Below are 21,008 nucleotides of genomic sequence, written 5' to 3' on the forward strand. Positions count from 1 at the left end.
GTTTTTCCGGGTCTCATAAGTTTTTTTGCCTTTGACAGGATGCAGTCTTACCACTTCTCTGTCGTTTATCTTAGTGGAAAATATTTGAGTTTTCCTTCTCTGACAGTTTCCGCCTTACACAGGTTCCATCTTTTGCAGGTTTCACTGTGTATTATATGTAATATCTGAATTTTTATAGCATGGAATTTTTTATGCAACACATGTTATTGTGTATGAATGTACAATCAGTTCTAATTATTTGCAGTAGTTATGTTCTATAAAGTTGCTATGAACACTGAATCAGTGAATACTGAGCCATTGCTCTCATGGGAAATACAGGGTTAGGTTCCTGCAAGCCTCTGGTCACAACATTTTTGTCAGCTGTTCAATATTTAAACTTGTTTTATGTGTGTTTCTGTTTAAAGACACCTTATTTAATATGCATTGTTGATTCATTAACATTGAACTTTATGGCTAGCAGTACTATAACTCGTGACTGAATGAAGCTTATCTAACACATATATTTTCTGTGTAAGGCACTTTAAGACTTTAGCACTATGCTTGGAGGCCATTTTAAACAGCAAAATCAACAACAAAAAGCATAAAAAATACAAAAAAAGTGACACTAAATAGATTGCAGAAAGGATACTTATTTACAATATGAGAACTGAAACAAGAAGGCAGAGTGTTGCATTGTTCACCTCAACTGGGAAAGTGCACATTGGGTGACTCAGTTACGCTGCTCTGCTGCATATCCATGAATGACCACGAAAGCACCATAAGTATTAATTTTGGGGTTACAAATAAATCTTAGTGAATAGGTGAGGTTGCAAATATGGAATCGGCCAGTAATGAGGATTGACTATATATGCATAATGCAGTTGTTCTTGAGGCCCGTGATTGTCATACATACTGATTAGTTCATACATAGCATACTGGCATGGATACAACAGACACTCAGTAAACAATTTTGAAGTAATGAAAAACAAAAACCTTCATTACAGAAAACTTGAAAAATATAGAAGTGTAGATAGGAGAAGAAATCGCTTTTATTTGTATTGCTCAAGGATGATCATTGTTGACATTGATTCTAGTTTTTTTCTACTAGGTATAGTAGGCATGAAGTAAATAATAGTTGAATATTTATTAAAGTTATTGTCTTAGTTGTCTGGTGCTACTATAACAGAAATGCCACAAGTGGGTGGCTTTAACAAACGAATTTATTTTCTCACAGTTTAGGAGGCTAGAAGTCCAAATTCAGGGTGTTGACTGTAGGAGAAGGCTTTCTCTCTCTTTCGATCCTTGTCTCTTTGAGCTTCTGCTCCTAGGCGATCTTCCTGTGTCTTGGCATCTGTCTTCCCCCATCTCTGCTTCTCACATGGTTGTTTAATCTTATATCTCAAAAGAGATTGACTCAGGACACACCCTATATTAATCCTGCCTCATTAACATAACAAAGACAACCCATTCCCAAATAGGATTATAACCACAGGCGTACAGGCTAGAACTTACAACACATTTTTTGGGGACACAATTCAACCTTTGGCCTCCAAAAATTCATGTGCTTGCCACATACAAAACGCATTCCCCCCATCACATCATCCCAAAAATCTTAAATCAACTCCAAGTCCAAAATCTCATCTTCTTAATCATCTAAATTAAATATGAGTGAGACTAGGTGTATTCCATCCTGGGGTAAAATTACTTTTCATCTGTGAACCTGTGAAACCTAGACTACAAGTTATCTGCTTCCAGAGTACAATGGTGGAACAGGCACAAGGTAGACATTTCCATTACAAATGGAAGAAATTGGAGTGAAAGAGGGGATAACAGGCAGCCAGTAAGCCCAAAACCAGCAGAACAATTTACATGCGCTCTGAAGGCTTGCAAATAATACTGTCTTCTCTGAAATGAGTAATGGCCTTGCCCTCTAGACTCTGGGTGTTAGCCACGCTCTCTGAATTCTGGGTGGAAGCTCCCCAGCCTTGGGCTTCATCTCTGCCTTCCAGGCCTACTGGGATGGTAGTTTTGCTCCTTCAGCTTTGGACAGCCCCATTCTCCTAGCCCATCTGAGCGGTGACCCCACCCTCTTGGCACTGGCAGTTTCTACCCCTAAGCTTTGAGTGGCGGCCCCATCTCCCTGGTACGCCTTAACAGCACCCCCACACTCCAGAACCAAGTTTTCAAAGATCCAACTCTGAAAACTAGGAAGCTGTGGCCCCACCCTTTGAGATCCAGGAGACCGAGGCCCCACCTTTTGAAACTGAGAAGGCCCTGCTTCCCATAATCCTTCCAACAGTTCTGCTGATCTCCAGGCTCATCCATGGATGGTCCTTTTCTTTTCTTGGAGGACAACAGATGGAGCTCCTTTGGCCTGTTTCCTGTGTGTAGAATTCCAAGAAGCAAATAGCATTCTCTCCTTTCATTCTTTCTCTGTCTCTTTCAGTCTAAGCTGATGAGTTCTCTGCTGTGGTAGTTGGTTAGATCCATCAGTCACAGGCTTAATCTCTTTAACAAAGATTGGGTAGCCTTGGTGAAAATTCTAGGACATGTGTCCTTAGTTTGTACAACAGAGTTTTCCAGATCTTTAAGTTTTTTCACTTTGCACAGTTCGTTTTTAAGTCCATCTCTTTCCTTTCACATTTTACTATAAATGGCAAGGAGAAACGATGTGGCCTCTTTAAGATCTTGCTGAGAAATCTTCTCAGCCAGATATCCAAGTTCATCACTTACAAGTCCTACCTTCCACCAAACATTTGAACATAATTCAGACAAGTTGTTTGCCACTGCATAAAAAGCATCACCCTTCCCCCATTGTGTAATCACACGTTAGTTATTTTCTTTTAAGGCCTCACCAGAAGCACATTTAACGTCCATATTTCTAGCAGCATTCTATTGCTGGTGCCATATATATTCTCTAAGGCTATAGAGATGCTCTCTGTATCTCTCCTTATGTCCTTCTGAGCTCTCACCAGAATTGCCTTTGATGTCTGTAATTCTGTCAACAGCTTCTTCAGGGAAATCTAGGCTTTTACTATTAGGGACCTTAAAACTCTGCCAGCCTCTACCCATTACCCAATTCCAAAACTGCTTCCACACTTTAGGTATCTGTTAGAGTAGCACCCCACTCTTCTGGTACCAGATTTGGTCTTAATTATCTAGTGCTGCTAGAAATACAACAAGTGAGTGGCTTTAACTCACAGAAATTTATTTTCTCACAGTTTAGGAGGCTAGAAATCTGAATTTGGGGTGCTAGCTCTAGGGGAAGGCTTTCTGTCAGCTCTGGAGGAAGGTCCTTGTCTCTTTGAATTACTGTTTCTGGACGAGCTTCTTGTGGCTTGGCATCTCTCTTCCCCCATCTCTGCTTCTCACATGTTTGTTTAATCTCTTTTATATCTCAAAAGAGATTGACTCAAGATACATGCTACAGTAATCCTGTCTCATTCACATAACAAAGACACCCATTCCCAAATGGGATTATAACCACAGGCATAGAGGCTAGGATTTGTAACACATATTTTTGGAGGACACAATTCAATGCATAACAGTTGTGATATTCAACATATTGAAGGTTTAATATTTGTTGAGTGAAGCTGTAGCTATACTGTATATAATTTTCATCCTGTTTTATCCACTGAAATGAATATACCTTTTTTGCATTTTTCTGATTATAAAAATAAGTGTTCATTTTTTTTAAATTTAAGAACAATATAGGAATGTGTATGTGTAAAAATCTCTTACACCTCTGAAATTCAAAGATACTGGATTAATATTTAGTGTACATATTTCCTAGTTTTTTTTTCCTGTGTATGTACATATATATATCTTCTTTTAAGTCAATATTGACAATGCCTATTATATCTTGTTATAATCTCTCTGTAAGACTGTCTCTTCGTGGTTGATTAACATTTTAAAGAACATATATCTTAGTTTATTATTTCCTTACTGTAGTACATTTAGATGGTTCTTATTTTTTGTGAAATTCTTTGAATAGGGGTATTAATTCTAAAATAATCTCTTAGATTTCTAAAGTAATCATATAGGTAATGATAGGTAATAGCTAAAATCCACTGACTGTTTTAAACACTTAAATATGTTATTTAATCTTCACAAGAAGCAAATGAGGTACCATTATTATGCCCATTTTGCAAATGAGGAAATTGAGGTAGAAGTAGATTAGGTCTTTTCCCTAGGCACTCACTCAGTGGTGAAGCTAGATGTGAATCCAGATCATTTGATTCCAGAGCCTACACTCTTAATGAGTATGCTTTGCCTTCTAATTTAGAGTATCAGATAATAAAAGCTGCAATATGAAAACATTATTAAATTTTAACTGAAAAAAGGAGAGGGTTTACATTAAGATTGGGAGTGGTAATGAATGTACTCAGGGAGAGAGGGTCCTGTATTTGGAACATGTGCTAGGTCAGAGGGGACTCAGACTTTGAAAGTAACTCGCAATAAAGTGACAGGTTCCTTCTTTTTCAATTCCCAGGTACAGGCTGCCAGTGGTTTTAGTAAGGCCAATCTCCAGTTCATTCTAGGAGATTGGGGTTGCGGGGGAGGATGGCTTGGCACAAGAAAAATTGATGACCTTCTTACCCTGTCCACGCCCCTTTTTTATTCTTATTGATGGAAAAAATCAAAAGAAAGCAGCACAAGCATTCCCTACCTTTCCTTTTCATTCACCATAGTAAAAAATAATTTAAACTAGGTTTGCTTTTAGGACTCTTCCCAGAAGGGCTGGTAATTTTTAGTTTGGTAAAGCAGGGTGTCTTAGTCATCTAGTGCTGCTATAACAGAAATACCAAAAGTGGATGGCTTTAACAAAGAGAAGTTTATTCTCTCACAGTCCAGTAGGCTACAAGTCCAAATTCAGGGCATCAGCTCTAAGGGGACACTTTCACTGTTGGCTCTGCAGGGAGGTCCATGTCATCAGTCTTCCCTTGGTCTGGGAATTTCTCTGTGCAGGAACCTCAGGTCCAAAGGATGCGCTCTGCTCCCGGCACTGCTTTCTTGGTGCTATGAGGTTCCTACGTGTCTCTGCTTGCTTCTCTCTTTTATATTTCAAAAGAGGTGGGCGTAAGACACTATCCAGTCTTATATACCTCATCAGTATAACTGCCACTAATCCATCTTATTATATCATAGTGAGAGTTTACAACACAAGGAAATCACATCAGATTACAAAATGGTACACAATCATACAATACTGGGAATCATGACCCAGCCAACTTGATACGCATATTTTTGGGGGGACATAATTCAATCCATGACACAGGGCTAGTAAAATCTGTGCAAGGTGAGCTTTTTTGTTTGTTGTCATGCCTGCATCTGGCTTTCATTTTTAATATTTTCTGCAATTTATTAAAGTTGTTTTCACTTCAACATGTACTTATACAAGGATATCTTTTCCAGGACCTCCAAAAATTATTTGCTTTAAACATTAATTTTACCCCGTAAAAATGATAATGTTATATAGGTTAGAGGTAGATTTAAAAAAAACTCACAGATTTGTTAAAAATTAAGATTAATTTTCATTCAGTAATTTCAGCATTATCCTCATATAAAAACAAAAACCAATTGCCGTCGAGTCGATTCCAACTCATAGCAACCCTACGGGACAGAGCAGAACTGCCCCATAGGGTTTCCAAGGAGTGGCTGGTGGGGTCGAACTGATGACCTTTTGGTTAGTAGCTGAACGCTTAACCACTGCGCCACCAGGGCTCCTATCCTCATACAATATCCCTAATATGAATAAATCATGAAAATCATCTATTTGTATGTTTTCTAATGTTGATGGAGAAGATAAATGCATTTTTGGTAGCATTTGATTGACATTCAGATTCTTTTAGGTCTTGGACCTGTGAATTAGTGCTAATTTCCCATTAGTTTTCAATATAATATATCTGAAAAACCAAACCTGTTGTCATCATGTCTATTTCGACTCATAGAGACAGGACAGAGTAGAACTGCTCCATGGGGTTTCCAAGGGTGTAATCTTTACAGAAGCAGACTGCCACATCTTTCTCCTGCAGACCGGCTGGTGAGTTCGAACCACTGACTTTTTGGTTAGCAGCCAAGCACTTAACCACTGTGCCACCAGGACTCCTTTCAGTATAATTGTTGTTAGGTGCCTTCGAGTTGGTTCCAACTCATAGTGACTCTGTGTAATAGGATAAAACACTACCTCATCCTGCGCCATCCTCACAGATGTTGCTGTTTGAGTCCTTTGTTGCAGCCACTGTGTTAGTGCATTTCATCGATTTCATCGAGGGTCTTCCTCTTTTTCACTGACCCTCTAATTTTCCAAGCATGATGTCCTCCAGGGGCTAGTCCTTCCTAATAACATGTCCAGAGTACGTGAGAAGAAGTCTCACCATCCTTGCTTCCAGGGAACACTCTGGCTGTACTTCTTCCAGGACAAACTTTTTCATTCTTCTGACAGTCCACGGTATATTCAATATTCTTCACCAAAACAATAATTCAGAGGCATCAGTTCTTCTTTGGTCTAACTTATTCATTACCCAGCTTTTGCATGCACATGACGCTATTGAAAATACCATGGCTTGAGTGAGGTGCACCTTAGTCCTCAAAGTGACGTCTTTGCTTTTGAACACTTTATAAAGAGGTATTTTGTAGCAGATTTGCCCAATGCAATACATCATTTGATTTCTTGACTGCTACTTCCATGGGCGTTAATTGTGGACCCAAGTAATATGAAATCCTTGACAACTTCAGTATTTTCTTGGTTTATCATGATGTTGCTTATTGGTCCAGTTGTGAGGATTTGTGTTGAGGTGTAATCCATACTGAAGGCTGTAGTCTTTGATCTTTACCAGTAAGTGCTTCAAATCCTCTTCACTTTCAGCAAGCGAGGTTGTGTCATCTGTATATCGCAGGTTGTTAATGAGTCTTCCAACGATCCTGATGCCATGTTCTTCTTCATATAGTCTGGCTTCTCAGATTATTTGCTCAGCATACAGATTGGATAAGTATGGTGAAAGGATACAACCCTGACACACGCTTTTCCTGATTTTAAACCACTCACTATCCATTTGTTCTGTTTAAACGCTGCCTCTTGTTCTGTGTACAGGTTTCGCATGAGCACAATCAAGTGTTCTGGAATTCCCATTCTTGGCAGTGTTATCCATAATTTGTAATGATCCACACAGTTGAATGACTGCATAGTCAGTAAAACACAAGTAAACATCTTTCTGGTATTCTCTGCTCTCAGCTAAGATCCATCTGGCATCAGCAGTGGTATCCCTCATTCCCCATTCTCTTCTGAATCCAGCTTGAATTTCTGGCAGTTCCCGTCAATGTAGTGCTGCAACTGCTTCTGAATTATCTTCAGCAAAATTTTACTTGTATGTGATATTAATGATATTATTTGATAATTCCCACATTCTGTTGGATCACCTTTTTTTGAAATGGGCACAAATATGGATCTCTTCCAGTTGGTTGGCCAGGTAGCTGTCTTCCAAATTTTGTTAGCATAGACACGTGAGCACTTTCAGTGCTGCATCCATTCGTTGAAACATCTCAGTTGGTATTCTGTTAATTCCTGGAGCCTTGTTTTTTGCCAATGCCTTCAGTGCAACTTGGACTTCTTCCTTCAGTACCATCGGTTCTTGATCATATGCTACCTCCTGAAATGGATGAACATTGACCAATTATTTTTGGTACAGTGACTCTGTGTATTCCTTCCATCTTCTTTTGATGCTTCCTGGCTCGTTCAATAGTTTGCCTACAGAATCCTTCAAAATTGCAACTCATGGATTAAATTTTTTTCTTCTGTTCTTTCAGAAGCATGTTCGTCCCTTTTGACTTTCTAACCCCAGGTCTTTGCACATTTTTTTATAATACTTTCCTTTGTCTCAAGCCTCCCTTTGAAATCTTACGTTCAGCTCTTTTATTTCATCATTTCTTCCATTCATTACTCTGTGTTCAGGAGCAAGTTTCAGGATCTCTTCTGACATCCATTTTGGTCTTTTCTTTCTTTCTTTCCTGTCTTTTAAATGATCTTTTGCTTTCTTCTTGTATGATGTCCTTGATGTCATCCCACCCCTTGTCTGGTCTTCAGTCATTAGTGTTCAGTGTGTCAAATCCGTTCTTGAGATGGTCTCCAAATTCAGGTGGAATATACTTAAGGTCGTGTTTTGGTTCTCGTGGACTTGTTTTAATTTTCTTTAGCTTCAACTTGAACTTGCATATGAGCAGTTGATGGTGTGTTCTGCAGTTGGCACCTGGCGTTGTTCTGACTGATGATATTGAGCTTTCCCATTGTCTCTTTCCACAGATCTAGTCAATTTGATTCCTGTGTACTCCATCTGGCAAGGTCCATGTGTATAGTCACCTTTTATGTTGTTGAAAAAAGGTATTTGCAAGGAATAAGTTGTTGGTCTATCTTTGGTGTCATTTTTATTACCAAGGCCATATTTTCCAACTACCAGGAATTATCAGCGCATCAATTGCATATTCGATCAATTTCAGACTGCTGTTGGTAAAATCCTCAATTTCTTCATCTTTGCCATTAGTGGTTGGCGTGTGAATTTGAATAATAGTCGTATTAACTGGTTTTTCTTGTAGGCCTATGAATATTATCCTATTACTGACAGAGTAGTACTTCAGATAGATCTTGAAATGTTCTTTTTGACAATGAATGTGACAGCATTCCTCTTCAATTTGTCATTCCCAGCATGTTGGACCATATGATTGTCTGATTCAAAATGGCCAACCAGTTCATTTCAGCTTACTAATGCCTAGGATATCAATCTCTGTGTGTTGTTTCATTTTTGATGACTTTCAATTTTCTTAGATTCATACTTCTTACATTCCACATTCTGATTATTAATGGCATAGCTTCCAGCATCACAGCAACACTCAAGTTACCATAGTATGACAAACTGACAGATGTGTGGTGGTTCAATATAATATACCTACTCTTTTTATATGTTTATTATAAATTCAAACACTGACTTTAAGATGTTCTTTAATAAAATCTTTGTTATATGTATTATTTCAGCATTTGAGTGCTTACTATATGTGAGATACTATGTAATATATAAACGTTTATCCTATGGTAGATTGCCTATGCTTATGCATAGGAGCCTGGGATTTCTAGAGAATTTTTTGGTATTTATGGTTCCAGTCAGCTATTTTTAACTATTTTAGTGGCACAGTGGTTAAATGCTCAGCTGCTACCTGAAAGATCAGCGGTTTAAACTCAACAGCCGCTCTGTGGTAGAAAGATGTGGCAGTCTGCTTCCATAAAGATTTTCAGCCTTGGAAACCCTATGGGGAAGTTCTATTCTGTCCTATCGGGTTGTTATAAGTCAGAATCGACTCAACGGCAACAGGGTTTTATTAAAGCAACAGGTAACAGGACAAAGCATCTTCAAAAAAGGGGGAAATCTTAATTTTATTTTGGTTTCATAAGTATTTAGTTGCTAATTAGGTTGAGTGTGAGATTCACACCACTTGATGCAGTGGTAAGAGAAAAATACTTGAATTTTTAGAGGCCAACATTTGGTGAAGGGTGCCCTCTAGTGAACCTGTTCTTTTTATTAAGATTTATAATTTGCATCTTCACAGCACTTGTGAATTGAATATAAAAATGAAGACACCTTTAGTTTTCAAGAAACTAGAAGATACAACCATACTAAATAAGTAGAAAATAAGTTTAATGTTTCATACAAATAAGAGATAGTATAGTATAGACTACGGAGCCCTGTTGGCACAGTGGTTAAGCATCTACTTCTAACTTAAAGATTGGCAGTTCAAACCCACCAGCTGGTCCATGGGTGAAAGATGTAGCAGTCTGCTTCTGTAAAGATTACAGCCTTGGAAGTCCTATGGGACAATTCTACCCTGTCCTATAGGGTCACTATGAGTTGGAAACAACTCGATGGCAGTGGGTGGGTATAGTATAGACTGCCAGAAATTCAGGCTGGATTCAGATGAGGTCATGGGACGAGGGATATCATTGCTGATGTCAGATGGATCTTGGCTGGAAGCAGAGAATACCGGAAAGATGTTTACCCAGGTTTTACTGACTATGCAAAGTCATTCGACTGTTTGGATCATAACAAATTATGGATAACATTGCGAAGAATGGGAATTCCAGAACACTTAATTGTGCTCATGAAGAACCTGCACATAGACCAAGAGGGAGTTGTTTGAACAGAACAAGGGGATAGTGCGTGGTTTAAAATCAGGAAAGGTGTGTGTCGGTGTTGTATCATTTCACCATACTTATTCAGTCTGTATGCTGAGCACATAATCCAAGATGCTGGACTATATGCAGAAGAACATGGTATCAGGATTGGAAGAAGACTTATTAACAACCTGTGATATGCAGATGATACAGCCTTGCTTGCTGAAAGTGAAGAGGACTTGAAGCACTTATAAAAATCAAAGACTACACCCTTCATTAGGGATTATGCCTCAACATAAAGAAAACAAAAATCCTCACAACTGGACCAATAAGCAACATTACGATAAATGGAGAAAATATCGAAGTTATCAACAATTTCATTTTACTTGGATCCACAGTCAATGCCCATGGAAGCAGCAGTCAAGAAATCCAGTGACATGTTGCATTGGGCAAATCTGCTGCAAAAGATCTCTTTAAAGTGTTAAAAAGCAAAGATGTCACCCTGAGGACTGTGGTATGCCTGACTCAAACTATGGTATTATCAGTTGCCTCATATGCCTGCGAAAGCTGGGCAATGAATAAGGAAGACCAAAGAAGAATTGATGCCTTTGAATTATGGTGTTGGTGAAGAATATTGAATATACCATGGAGTGCCAGAAGAACGGAGCCCTGTTGACTCAGTGGTTATGAGTTCGGCTGCTAACCAAAAGGTTGGCAGTTCGAATCCACCAGCCACTCCTTGGAAACCTTAGGACAGTTCTGCTCTGTTCTGTAGGGTCACTACGAGTCGGAATCGACTAGATGGCAATGGGTTTGGATTTTGGTTTTGACCGGAAGAATGAAAAAAATCTGTCTTGGAAGAGGTACAACCAGAATGTTCTTTAGTAGCAAGGATGACAAGACTTTGTCTCACGTTCTTTGGACATGTTACCAGGAGGGACTAGTCCCTGGAGAAGGACATCCTGCTTGGTAAAATAGAGGGTCAGTGAAAAAGAGAAAGACCCTCAACAAGATGGATTGACACAGTGGCTGCAGCAGTGGGCTCAAACATAGCAGCAGTTGTGAGGATGGCGCAGGATCGGGCAGTGTTTTGTTCTGGTGTACTTAAGGGTATTCTGAGTTGGAACCAACTTGGTGGCACCTAAGAACAAACAGCAGTAGTATAGACTATATATAGTAGAGTTTAGGAAATTCTGGGTAATTGGGTTAATTGGAGTACAAGTATGGAATTATCCTGAAGGAACTGTTTTGATCTGAAATTTGAAAGAAGATTAAGATTGAGGCGTATGGAGGGGCAAGGGTATTTTAGGAGTGGAAAAAGAAATTAAGGACAGTATAAGAAAGGCTTGGTGCCAAAAGGAAAAAATATATAGAGGCAAAAAAAAAGAATTATCCTGGAAAAGGTTTTAAATTTAATACTATTTTAAATATTTTATGCAAATTTACAAATAATTTGTATTATAACCAAACATTTTTCAGGAATTTAGGAAGGACTTGGCTGGATAGTTGACTTGGAGTCTCTAATGCAGTTGCTGTTAGATAATGGTTGCTGTTAGTTATCTGCTAGGGCTGAAGTCATCTCAAGGCTTAACTGGGCTAGGCAGTCAATGTGGCTCACTCACATTGCTGGCAGTTGATGCAGCTGTCAGTTGGGAGTGCCTATATGTGGCCTCTCCAGCAGGCCATGTTCAGGGTAGTCACATTCCTATGGCAGATGACTTCCCCCAGATTGAGTTTCTTAAAGAAGTCTAGGTAGAAGTTGCATAGTAGTACTTATGTCATATTCTACTGGTCAAAGTAGTCACAGGCCTGCCTAGATTCAAGGGAAAGCAATACAGACTCTGCCTCTCAATGGAAGTTATGTCAAAGAATTTTGGACCTATGTTATAAAATTACTGCATTTATTTTTCTGCCTCTCTGAAGAATTAGACTCAGTACAGATAAATTTTAGTGATTTAGAGACTAATTATGCTCAGTGTTAAAGTTACCTGCATATATACCTGTTTTCAGCACTTGATTTTAAGTTTCTGTTGCATATGGTTGTTGCTTACAGAATGTTTGTTGCAAAGAATCCTTCTTTTTCTTTATCTGGCTATTAGCTTTGGAGCTTTTCCATTTCTTATTTGCCCCTGGATTCAGAGTATCAGGGAAAGTTATGAAACGGTTTGTTATTCATGCTTGTTAGATTTGATGAAACGTTGTAAGATGTTAGAAGTACTGGATATGATACCTTTATATTGACCATCTTTTTTGCTATTTTATATTGTTAAGTAACTGTTGTAGAAATATTTCTTTCCAGGATTGAGTAGCTACTTTGAACAAGCTTATATTCCTTTAAGATAAGGAGATGATGTCTTTCCTATATGTTGTTTTAAAAGAAAAATAATTCCAAATCATGTGACTTTATTAAAAAAGGGGTCCTCTTCCCAAATGGCATCTCATTTGCTGTCTTTGAATAGCATTGAGCCCATTGTTTCTTACATGGATGTTACTGAGATTCTGGGTAAAAGGATAGTAAAAATGCCTATAGACTGGAAGAATAAAGAATGCTCAAAAGGATGCAAAAGCAGTTTTTTATTATTAGAGATGTAAAATTAAGGCTTCTGTGTCATTTGAGGAACAAGCAAGAAAAAATGTGGTTAATGTTTGAAAAAGTAGCAAATGACATTAAAAAACATCCAGAGGAAGTCAGAAGTAGCTGATACAATTCTGCCAGAGATAAAAGAGTGAAATTTTGTTTTCTTATAAAGGGTTTGTAGAAAGATTTGACACCAACGTGTCAGTACTCACGGATTCCTGAACAGTATTTCTGGAATCCTAGTTTTCCAGCATTATGAAAGTCCATATCCTTGCAGTAGTCTTTGTTTTTTTTTTAAGTCATTGATTGACATTTAATAAAATTCATAGAGAGGACTGTCAGTGGCCAGCATTTTAGTGGCAATATCTCTAGGTATCTTCTCACATTATTCTGTCTACGACTTGGCCATGCTTTTTTATGGTTATGCAACCAGTATATCTATTCTGTTGGAGAATAAAGAGTTCTGGGACAGAGATGAGACTTTTTTTTGGTCAAGAAATGGGACACTAGTACTTTAGTAAATGCAGATAATTTGGGGAAATTGGGTTTGCGTACTTTGAGAATTATATCAGTTTTTCTCAAAGTATAAGCCTTATTTTAATAAAAGTAAAAAATCAAGAAAAAGATACTGAAAGTAATATAAAGATATTATATACTTTTTGACAAAAAATATCCTGATATAAAAACCCAGCACTGTCGAGTCAATTCCAACTCATAGCGACCCTATAGGACAGAGTAGAACTGCCCTATACAGTTTCCGAGGAGCAGCTGGTGGATGTGGTACCAGTGATATGAAAAGAGTGATTTTTCATATAATACCTCATAAATGTTGTTTTTCATCAGAAATATTTTGTGGAATGTGATTAATAAATCGCTTATTTACAGAGTATAGCATGTGTCCAAAAAATGAAGTCACCTGAAAATGTTGTGAAAAATGTAACTGACATCTCTGAACGATATGTATAGTAATTGTTAAGTGGAAACATAAAACGCTGTGTAAACTTTCACCAAAAACACAATAAAATATTTTTTTAAATGAGAGCACCTGAGTTCCTCAGTTAAGACGTTTGATTTGATGATAAATGTATTAATTTTCAATGAGCCAATTTTAACATTTTAATGACATCTTAATTTTCTTATTTTTATATTTATTTTAGTACCACTAGATGGAGCCGTATACACACAATTGAAGAAGGCATCTCTGAAAGAGAATTGTTTTAATGCCATAAGCCTGACATACCAGATTATCAAATTCTGTATGATAACATGTTGGTTTTACTTTGTGTGGAAGATTAGATATAGTGAAGATAGAAAATGTGTTTGTTCTTAATGTTCACTCTTGCTGGTTCTGTCATGTGCATGTATGTATGTATTAAAAGGAACTTGATTAGGCTTGCCAGTAGACATTATAAAATTTTGGAGGACATTTTGAAGGCAGAAAAATCATTTTCATTAAAATCGTATATTACTTCAAAGTTTAGAACAGTATTATATTCGGTATGTTAATATATTAGGTGGATACAACTGTTAACCAACTTAGAGGTCAAAGAGTAAATAATGCTGAACAGTATTTCCTTCCCTGCAAATCAAAATTTAAAAGAACAATGATCATCATTCAGTGACAAAAAAAGAAAAATAGATTTTTCAGAGTCTTCAGCTGAGATCAGATGAGTAAAGGGACCTCAGTTTTCTCTACTTCATGTTTTGTTGCATTTGTAATTTAATGTTGTTTTTAGTTGCTGTCAAATTGATTCTGACTCATGACGACCCCATATGATTTACTACTGCTTAACAATTAGCTACGCTTCAGTTCTCATCCCCCTTTTCTGTCCATTGGATGATTTCACCTGATGGATGCAACAGTGCACATCAGGGATTCCTTATTGAGTCATCCTCAATTGTTGATCTTCAAAGGTGATCTAGTTGGTTGCTAGGCCCATTACTTACTCTCTGCATTTCATGCTACTTATCACCATTTCTGATTGGTGAGTCTATCTAACATAATGGGTAAGAGCACTGGCCTTACAGTCAGGTGGACCTGGGGTTAAATATCGGCTCTACTACTGGTACTATTACTACTACAGGAGCCCTGGTGATGCAGTGTTTAAGCACTTGGCTGCTAACCATAAGGTCGACGGTTTGAATCTACCAGCTGCTTCGTGGGATAAAAAGATTACAGCCTAGGAAACCCTATGGGGCAGTTCTGCTCTGTCCTATAGGGTTGCTGTGAGCCGGAATTGACTCCATGGTGGTGGCTTAGGTTTTTGGTTTGGACTGTGTGACTTTGGACTAATGTCTTAGTCTTCTCAAACTACATTTGTAAATTGTGATGGTAAGAGAACCTACATCATAAAGCTGTAGTGGATATTTAATGAGGTAATGAATGTAAAACAGTTAGTACATAGTAGGTACTTGGCTGTTTGCTTTTGTTATTTTTATTATCACCATCATTAAGCCAGAAGGCACAGACCTGACTTCTCTCCTTGGCCAGTTAAGTCGCTGTGGGGAATTATTGACGGATAGTGTACATCTTCTGTCCATATCCTTCTTCCTCAAATTCTTCAAATTATTTCTGTAGTTAAACTTGGATCCCTTCAGAGAAAAGGTTGGTAATTCCTGTTCTCCATACAATGTCCACAAATTCTTGGGATAAGAGTTACTTTTGCTTTCTTGTTACCCTTTCAAGTCTCCATACATACCCACCCTTTCTCCCTTCCTGCCTTTCTCTGTTCAGTCAACTATTTATTATTGACCTTATTAGCAAATTTCTGGACTAGTTATTTTTAATATTACATTCCATCAGAATGGGTACAATATTAAGTCAACTACATGTAGTGATTAATTCCTTTTTGAATGCTCCATCTATTAAAATGTGCTAGTCAGAACTAAAAACTTTTTACAGTCTTTTCCAGAGCCAGCATTCTGTCATTTGATGAATTTTGGATTCTGGCACTTGCCTGACCTTTCAGCACTTTCTTTAAATGCAGTTTATTCCTGTGATTTTAGAACTTTTCTATACCTTGACTTCGTTATTTCTGTGAACTCTGCTCAGAGTGACCTTGATATGGATTGTGGGTGACACGTGTTTGTGGTGCATTTTGTATTCTTGTCTGCAATAGCAAATGGTTATCAAGGGTCAGGAGAGACTGAGAATTAGTTATAGGTAGATTAGGACCTATACTTTCTTATTCACAGTACTAATTCTTTGATGTTTTTATTTCTTTAATTAGGATTTATAGTTCTATTTTAACAGCAGAAAGCCAGGAATGTAAATAGTTCACCTGCTTCAGGCTTTTGTTTTCTATTAATGGAGGGTGGGTATTGCATATACTTTCATATTGTTTTTCTCCGTACTATAACATCAATAGCGAAAGAGGAGCCCATCTAGAATGCTACAGTAGATACACTGATAGTGTCCTGAATAACTGTAAAACAGGAATAGTTTTGTTTTTAAAACTCTGGAGAATAAATTAGAAAGACATACCAAAGGATGGATTTTAAATGCTTTCCAAAATAAAATAGACTTTTGTTTCTCTTCTGCCTGTTTATTTATTTATTTTTTTAATGGCATAACCTTTGCCTCTGGATTCACAAAGGGAGTTAGACCCTTTTTTGAAGGAGCCCTGTTGTAGGGCATTCTAAAGTATCCATTCAAAAGTACAGTTCTTTCTGTATGTTCTGTTTATTACCTGATATTTTAAGAGCTAGATAAGTATCAATCTGTTTTATTAGAATATGTGAAAAATCTTAGAAAAATTTCAACAAATGTAGATTTGTAGTTTATAGAGCACCAAGGTCAGTTAGATAAACTTTTTTTTTTTTTTTTTTGCAGATTGATTTCCCTTAGGAATAATGTTGTTTAATTAAGAGTTCTTCTTAGCTATATGTATTAGTTGTGGGAAAAGCACTAGGTAGGGATTCTAGTACTGCCTCAGTCATTTACCAGTTTAAGGTTACATTGAGCAAGTCATTTACCATTTCTGTGCCTGTTTCCTCATTTGTGAAAAAGGGACACTAATATTTTCTCTGATACGGCATAAGAAACAAATGAAATACTAGATGCAAAAATGTAAAAGTCTCCATACAAATATCAAGTACTAGTGGTAGTCAAATCCTTTGGCATGTATAATTGAGTGCTAGCCTAGATTTATTTGATATTTACAGCCAGCTATTCAATTATTCAGGATTTTGGTTGTCTTTTATGTGCATACTGTGGTAGTAGCTAGTATATACCAAACACTTATCATAATCTTGAGCAAGTATTGTATTTAAGCAAAATACATTGTGCTAAGAATTTTTCATGTTTGCTAATTTAAGCATCATAACACTCTGATGTAGATACTATTTTTTCTCCCATTTTATGGTTGAGAAAATTGAGATTTAGAGAAGTCAGGTGACTTACCTGAGGTTGAACAGCTAGTAAGTGGCATTTCTGAGTCTATCCATCCATCCATCCATTTATTCATCAGTTATTTATTGAGTACTGTTCTAGGACTAAGGATGTAACAGGGAACAAAGCAGACCAACTTTGCCCTCTTGCAGCTTACATTCCTGTGAGAGAAGACAGATAATAAATAAAAGTGTGAAAGAGAGAGTATATTCTACAGTGATTAAGAATGATACAGTGATAAACTCCTTTATTTTAGAAAATATAAAAGAAGACTAAAACAGGGAGGAGGAGAGTGTGTGTGTACACATGCCTGTAATTCAGATATTGTAGCCAGGAAGTGCTTCACCAAAAAGGGGCTAAAAGACCCGAAGGAGGTCAAGGAGGCAGCCACATGTGAGAAGAGTGAACCAGGTAGAGAAGACAGAATGTGCAAAGCATCGGACAGGAATTTGCCTGGTGTGTTTAAGGAGCCACGAGAAGGTCCATGTTGCTGACATGGAATAAGTAGAATGGAGATGAGGTCAGTGAGGTAACATGGGGCAAAATTATATAGGGCTTTATGGACTGTTGTAAGAGAAATAGAGTTTTTAACTGAGGAGAGACATGGGGTCTGACTTTTGTTTTAATGGGATCATTCTAGGCACTGTGTTGAAAACAGACTAAAGGGGAGCAAGGATGGAATCAGGGAGGCCAGCTAGAAAGCAGTTAACCATAATCTAAGGCAGGGTATAGTGATGATTTGTCCAGGATGGTACCAGTGGAGGTAGTGAGCATATGGTTGGATTTACTGGATTGTTTGGGGCGGGGGGAGGTGGAAAGGTTGAGAGAAAGAGAATAGTCATAGATGAGTCCAGGGCTTTTTTGTTTTGTTTTGTTTTGCCTGAGCAGCAAGAAGAATGGATGGGGAAGTCTATGGAAGGAACAGGTTTGGGGAGGAAGATCAGGAGGACCTATTTAGATTGATTAGACATTCAGGTGGAGATATGTATTACTTTGAAGTTCAGGGGAGAGAGGCCAGAGCTAGAAATATAAATTTGGGAGACATCAGTGTATTTATGGAATTTAAAGCTACAAGTCTCGATGAGATCAAGCGAGTAATATAGGTAGAAAGGAGATGTCCAAGAGCAGATCGTAGTTCTAGCTCAGCTCTTACAGAGCCCAAGTTCTTAATAATTGCTATCCTATATTGCTGTCTCTGATATTATAATAGATACTCATTAAAAGCCTAAGGCATGATGTCTGCACTCAAGAAGCTATGGTCTATGTAGGGAAATAAAATACATGATGTATACATGGAACATTTAAATCATAATACAAAGTAATATATGATTATATGTCAGAATAAGTATAATCAACTATAAGTTTACATATCCTTCAGATTAAAAGATTACTTGACATGGAAATGATTGACAAAGGCCTCCTGGGGGGAAGTGGAACTTGAACTGAGCCTCAAATAATAGATATCAGTTAGAGAGGTGCAGTTTGGGAGGTCCCCAAGACTACCCTCAGGTTCAGTAATTTGCTAGAAGAATTCACAGAACTCAGCAAAGCTGTTAATACTCATAGTTATGGTTTACTACAGCAAAAGGATACAGATTGAAATCAGTAATGGGAAAAAGTGCATGGCGGAAGTTCCAAGAGAGTTCTAGGCACAAGCTTCCAGTTGTCTTCTCCCAGTGGAGTTGGGTGGACAGCACTTACCTTTTTCCGGTAACAGTGTGTGGCAACATGCAGGGAGTATTGCAAATTAGGGAAGTTTCCCAAGCCTTGGTGTCCAGGATTAAATTAAATATTAATAAATTAAATACTTTTTCACTGAAATTATTTCTGGTAAAGGTAATATTATTAACCAAATTTATCTGTCAAATTTGGTATCATCAAATTTGATAACAGATATCATCTGTTGCAAAGATCAGGTTTAATAAAGAATAGATTTTGGTGAAATGGGAAGTTAATTTTAGCTTTCTTTTTATGTACATACAGGTCTGTGTATGATGATCAGCCAAATGCACACAAGAAGTTTATGGAAAAGTTAGATGCTTGTATTCGTAATCATGACAAGGAAATTGAAAAAATGTGTAATTTTCATCATCAAGGTTTTGTAGATGCTATTACAGAACTCCTTAAAGTAAGGACTGATGCGGAAAAACTGAAGGTAAGAAATATATTAAAATTCTATTTACTTTTGTTCTCATTAAATTACTTAAGTATCCATTTATACTACATATGTGCAGAAACGTACACATCATTAAATGTGTTACTTTGAAGAAGTGAATTAGTGTATGTGTTTGAGAATGCTCTTTATGCTCTGTTAGCACAGTTGTCATGCTAATGGCAACTATGCAGGAATTTCTTTTCCTAAAGGAAGTAATGCATTGACTTAACAGGATTTCTTTCTATGCAGGAAATGAACTTAAAAATAAATACATACAATGAAAGGCCTTTTTTGCAGTTTTAGAATTTTTAAAGTGATAGTACCGTATTGATAAAAAGCTACGCTCTAAAAATATTTTAAAACTTATTATAAATGATTGTGTTCTCAAAATGAATTAAAATATTGAAACTTTTGTTTAACAGCAGTACATACTTTTCTTAAATAAAATTGATTTACATTTCTTGCCATACAGCAAAACAGTTACTTGTAAAATGAGACCTGAAATCGGTGCCGTTAAAATATAAAATATTTAATTATAAGAATTGTCGTATTTATCTTTCTTTACATTTGGAGAGCTTAGCAGACAGAATGACCTTGGTCCACCAAAGATGATTAGAAAACTATTATATAAAGAATATTCAGATAACAAGAGACCAAATGCAGCATCAGTGAGGTCACTGAGCATCTTTGTTCAGAAATTAATGAGATTTTTAATAAACCAGAATGTGCTTCCTTACTATGATGACCTAATGAGTCACTTAATATGTGGGAAAATTTGAGGTTGAGCTTTGCCTGCACCTGTAGCATTAAAATGTTGCTGTGGATTGGAGATTTCCGTGTTTGATGTTAATCAACCACCCAGTGTTTGCATTCAGCAAAGTATGAATGTTTAATTACCATAAAATGCAATCACCATTTCCTACAGACTATGAATGGCACATAGACCTCATTGAAGTTATCAAAAAGGGACCAGTGGTCAATTGGGTCAGTGATTTGAATTGTTTGACAGACTTAGAGAAGCAAGTAAAGTTCAAAAATCTTGAGTAAATTTGAGAAGTTTGCCACAGAATATGTTAAAAAGAACTGTCATAAGTAATTGAAGTTAACAAAAGCCCTTTTCAATCAAAAGTTCAAGTTCAAGCTGTAGAGTTAATTTGAATTTGCGTTTCTTTGTTCTAAGTTTCTCATGAAGCATGATCTGATTACAAGGGTGAGCAGTTACATCAGGGCAGTTTTATGCATATTTGTCTAACTAAGGTGAAATTATTTTTAAGGTACAAGTAACTGATACCAACCGAAGGTTTCAAGATGCTGGAAAAGAGGTGAGAAAATGATACATTTTGTGTATGTACTCAATACGTGAATGTTATTTAACTGTTCATTTAAAAATATGAACATTTCTTCTTTTTATAAGGTAATAGTCCAAACAGAAGATATTATTCGATGTAGAATTCAGCAGAGGAATATTACAACTGTAGTAGAAAAATTGCAGTTATGCCTTCCAGGTGAGTTACATTTATCTATAATATAATGTTTGACTTGGTAAAAGTGTAATTTAATGATAGCATATTGTCATTCTTTATTATGCAAATTACACATTATTTGGCCTCCCAACAAAACCTGTTATTATCTTCCCTGTCCACTTTCATCCCGGAATTTTCATAGTTTTCCTGTATTATAAAATCCTTGTTTATCTGTTATATCAGTCTCCGAGAGCAACCTCTACCTTTCTATTCATCTCTGCCTAGTT

At 37.0% G+C, this 21,008-nt stretch overlaps 1 protein-coding gene across 5 annotated transcripts in view; it reads left to right on the top strand.

Moving 5' to 3' along the window:
- The window catches only part of EXOC6 (exocyst complex component 6), a 214,921-nt gene that overhangs the window by 14,348 nt on the left and 179,565 nt on the right, over nt 1-21,008 (top strand). For all 5 annotated transcript variants that reach the window (XM_004369936.2, XM_012557833.2, XM_023740056.1 and 2 more), the window contains exons 2-4: nt 19,087-19,258; nt 20,533-20,580; nt 20,673-20,763. In XM_004369936.2, coding sequence (XP_004369993.1) covers nt 19,087-19,258; nt 20,533-20,580; nt 20,673-20,763 — 311 coding nt within the window. The remainder of the gene's footprint in view (nt 1-19,086; nt 19,259-20,532; nt 20,581-20,672; nt 20,764-21,008) is intronic.

Source organism: Trichechus manatus, unplaced genomic scaffold, assembly GCF_000243295.1.
Source record: "Trichechus manatus latirostris isolate Lorelei unplaced genomic scaffold, TriManLat1.0 scaffold00007, whole genome shotgun sequence".
Classification (NCBI taxonomy): Eukaryota; Metazoa; Chordata; class Mammalia; order Sirenia; family Trichechidae; genus Trichechus; species Trichechus manatus.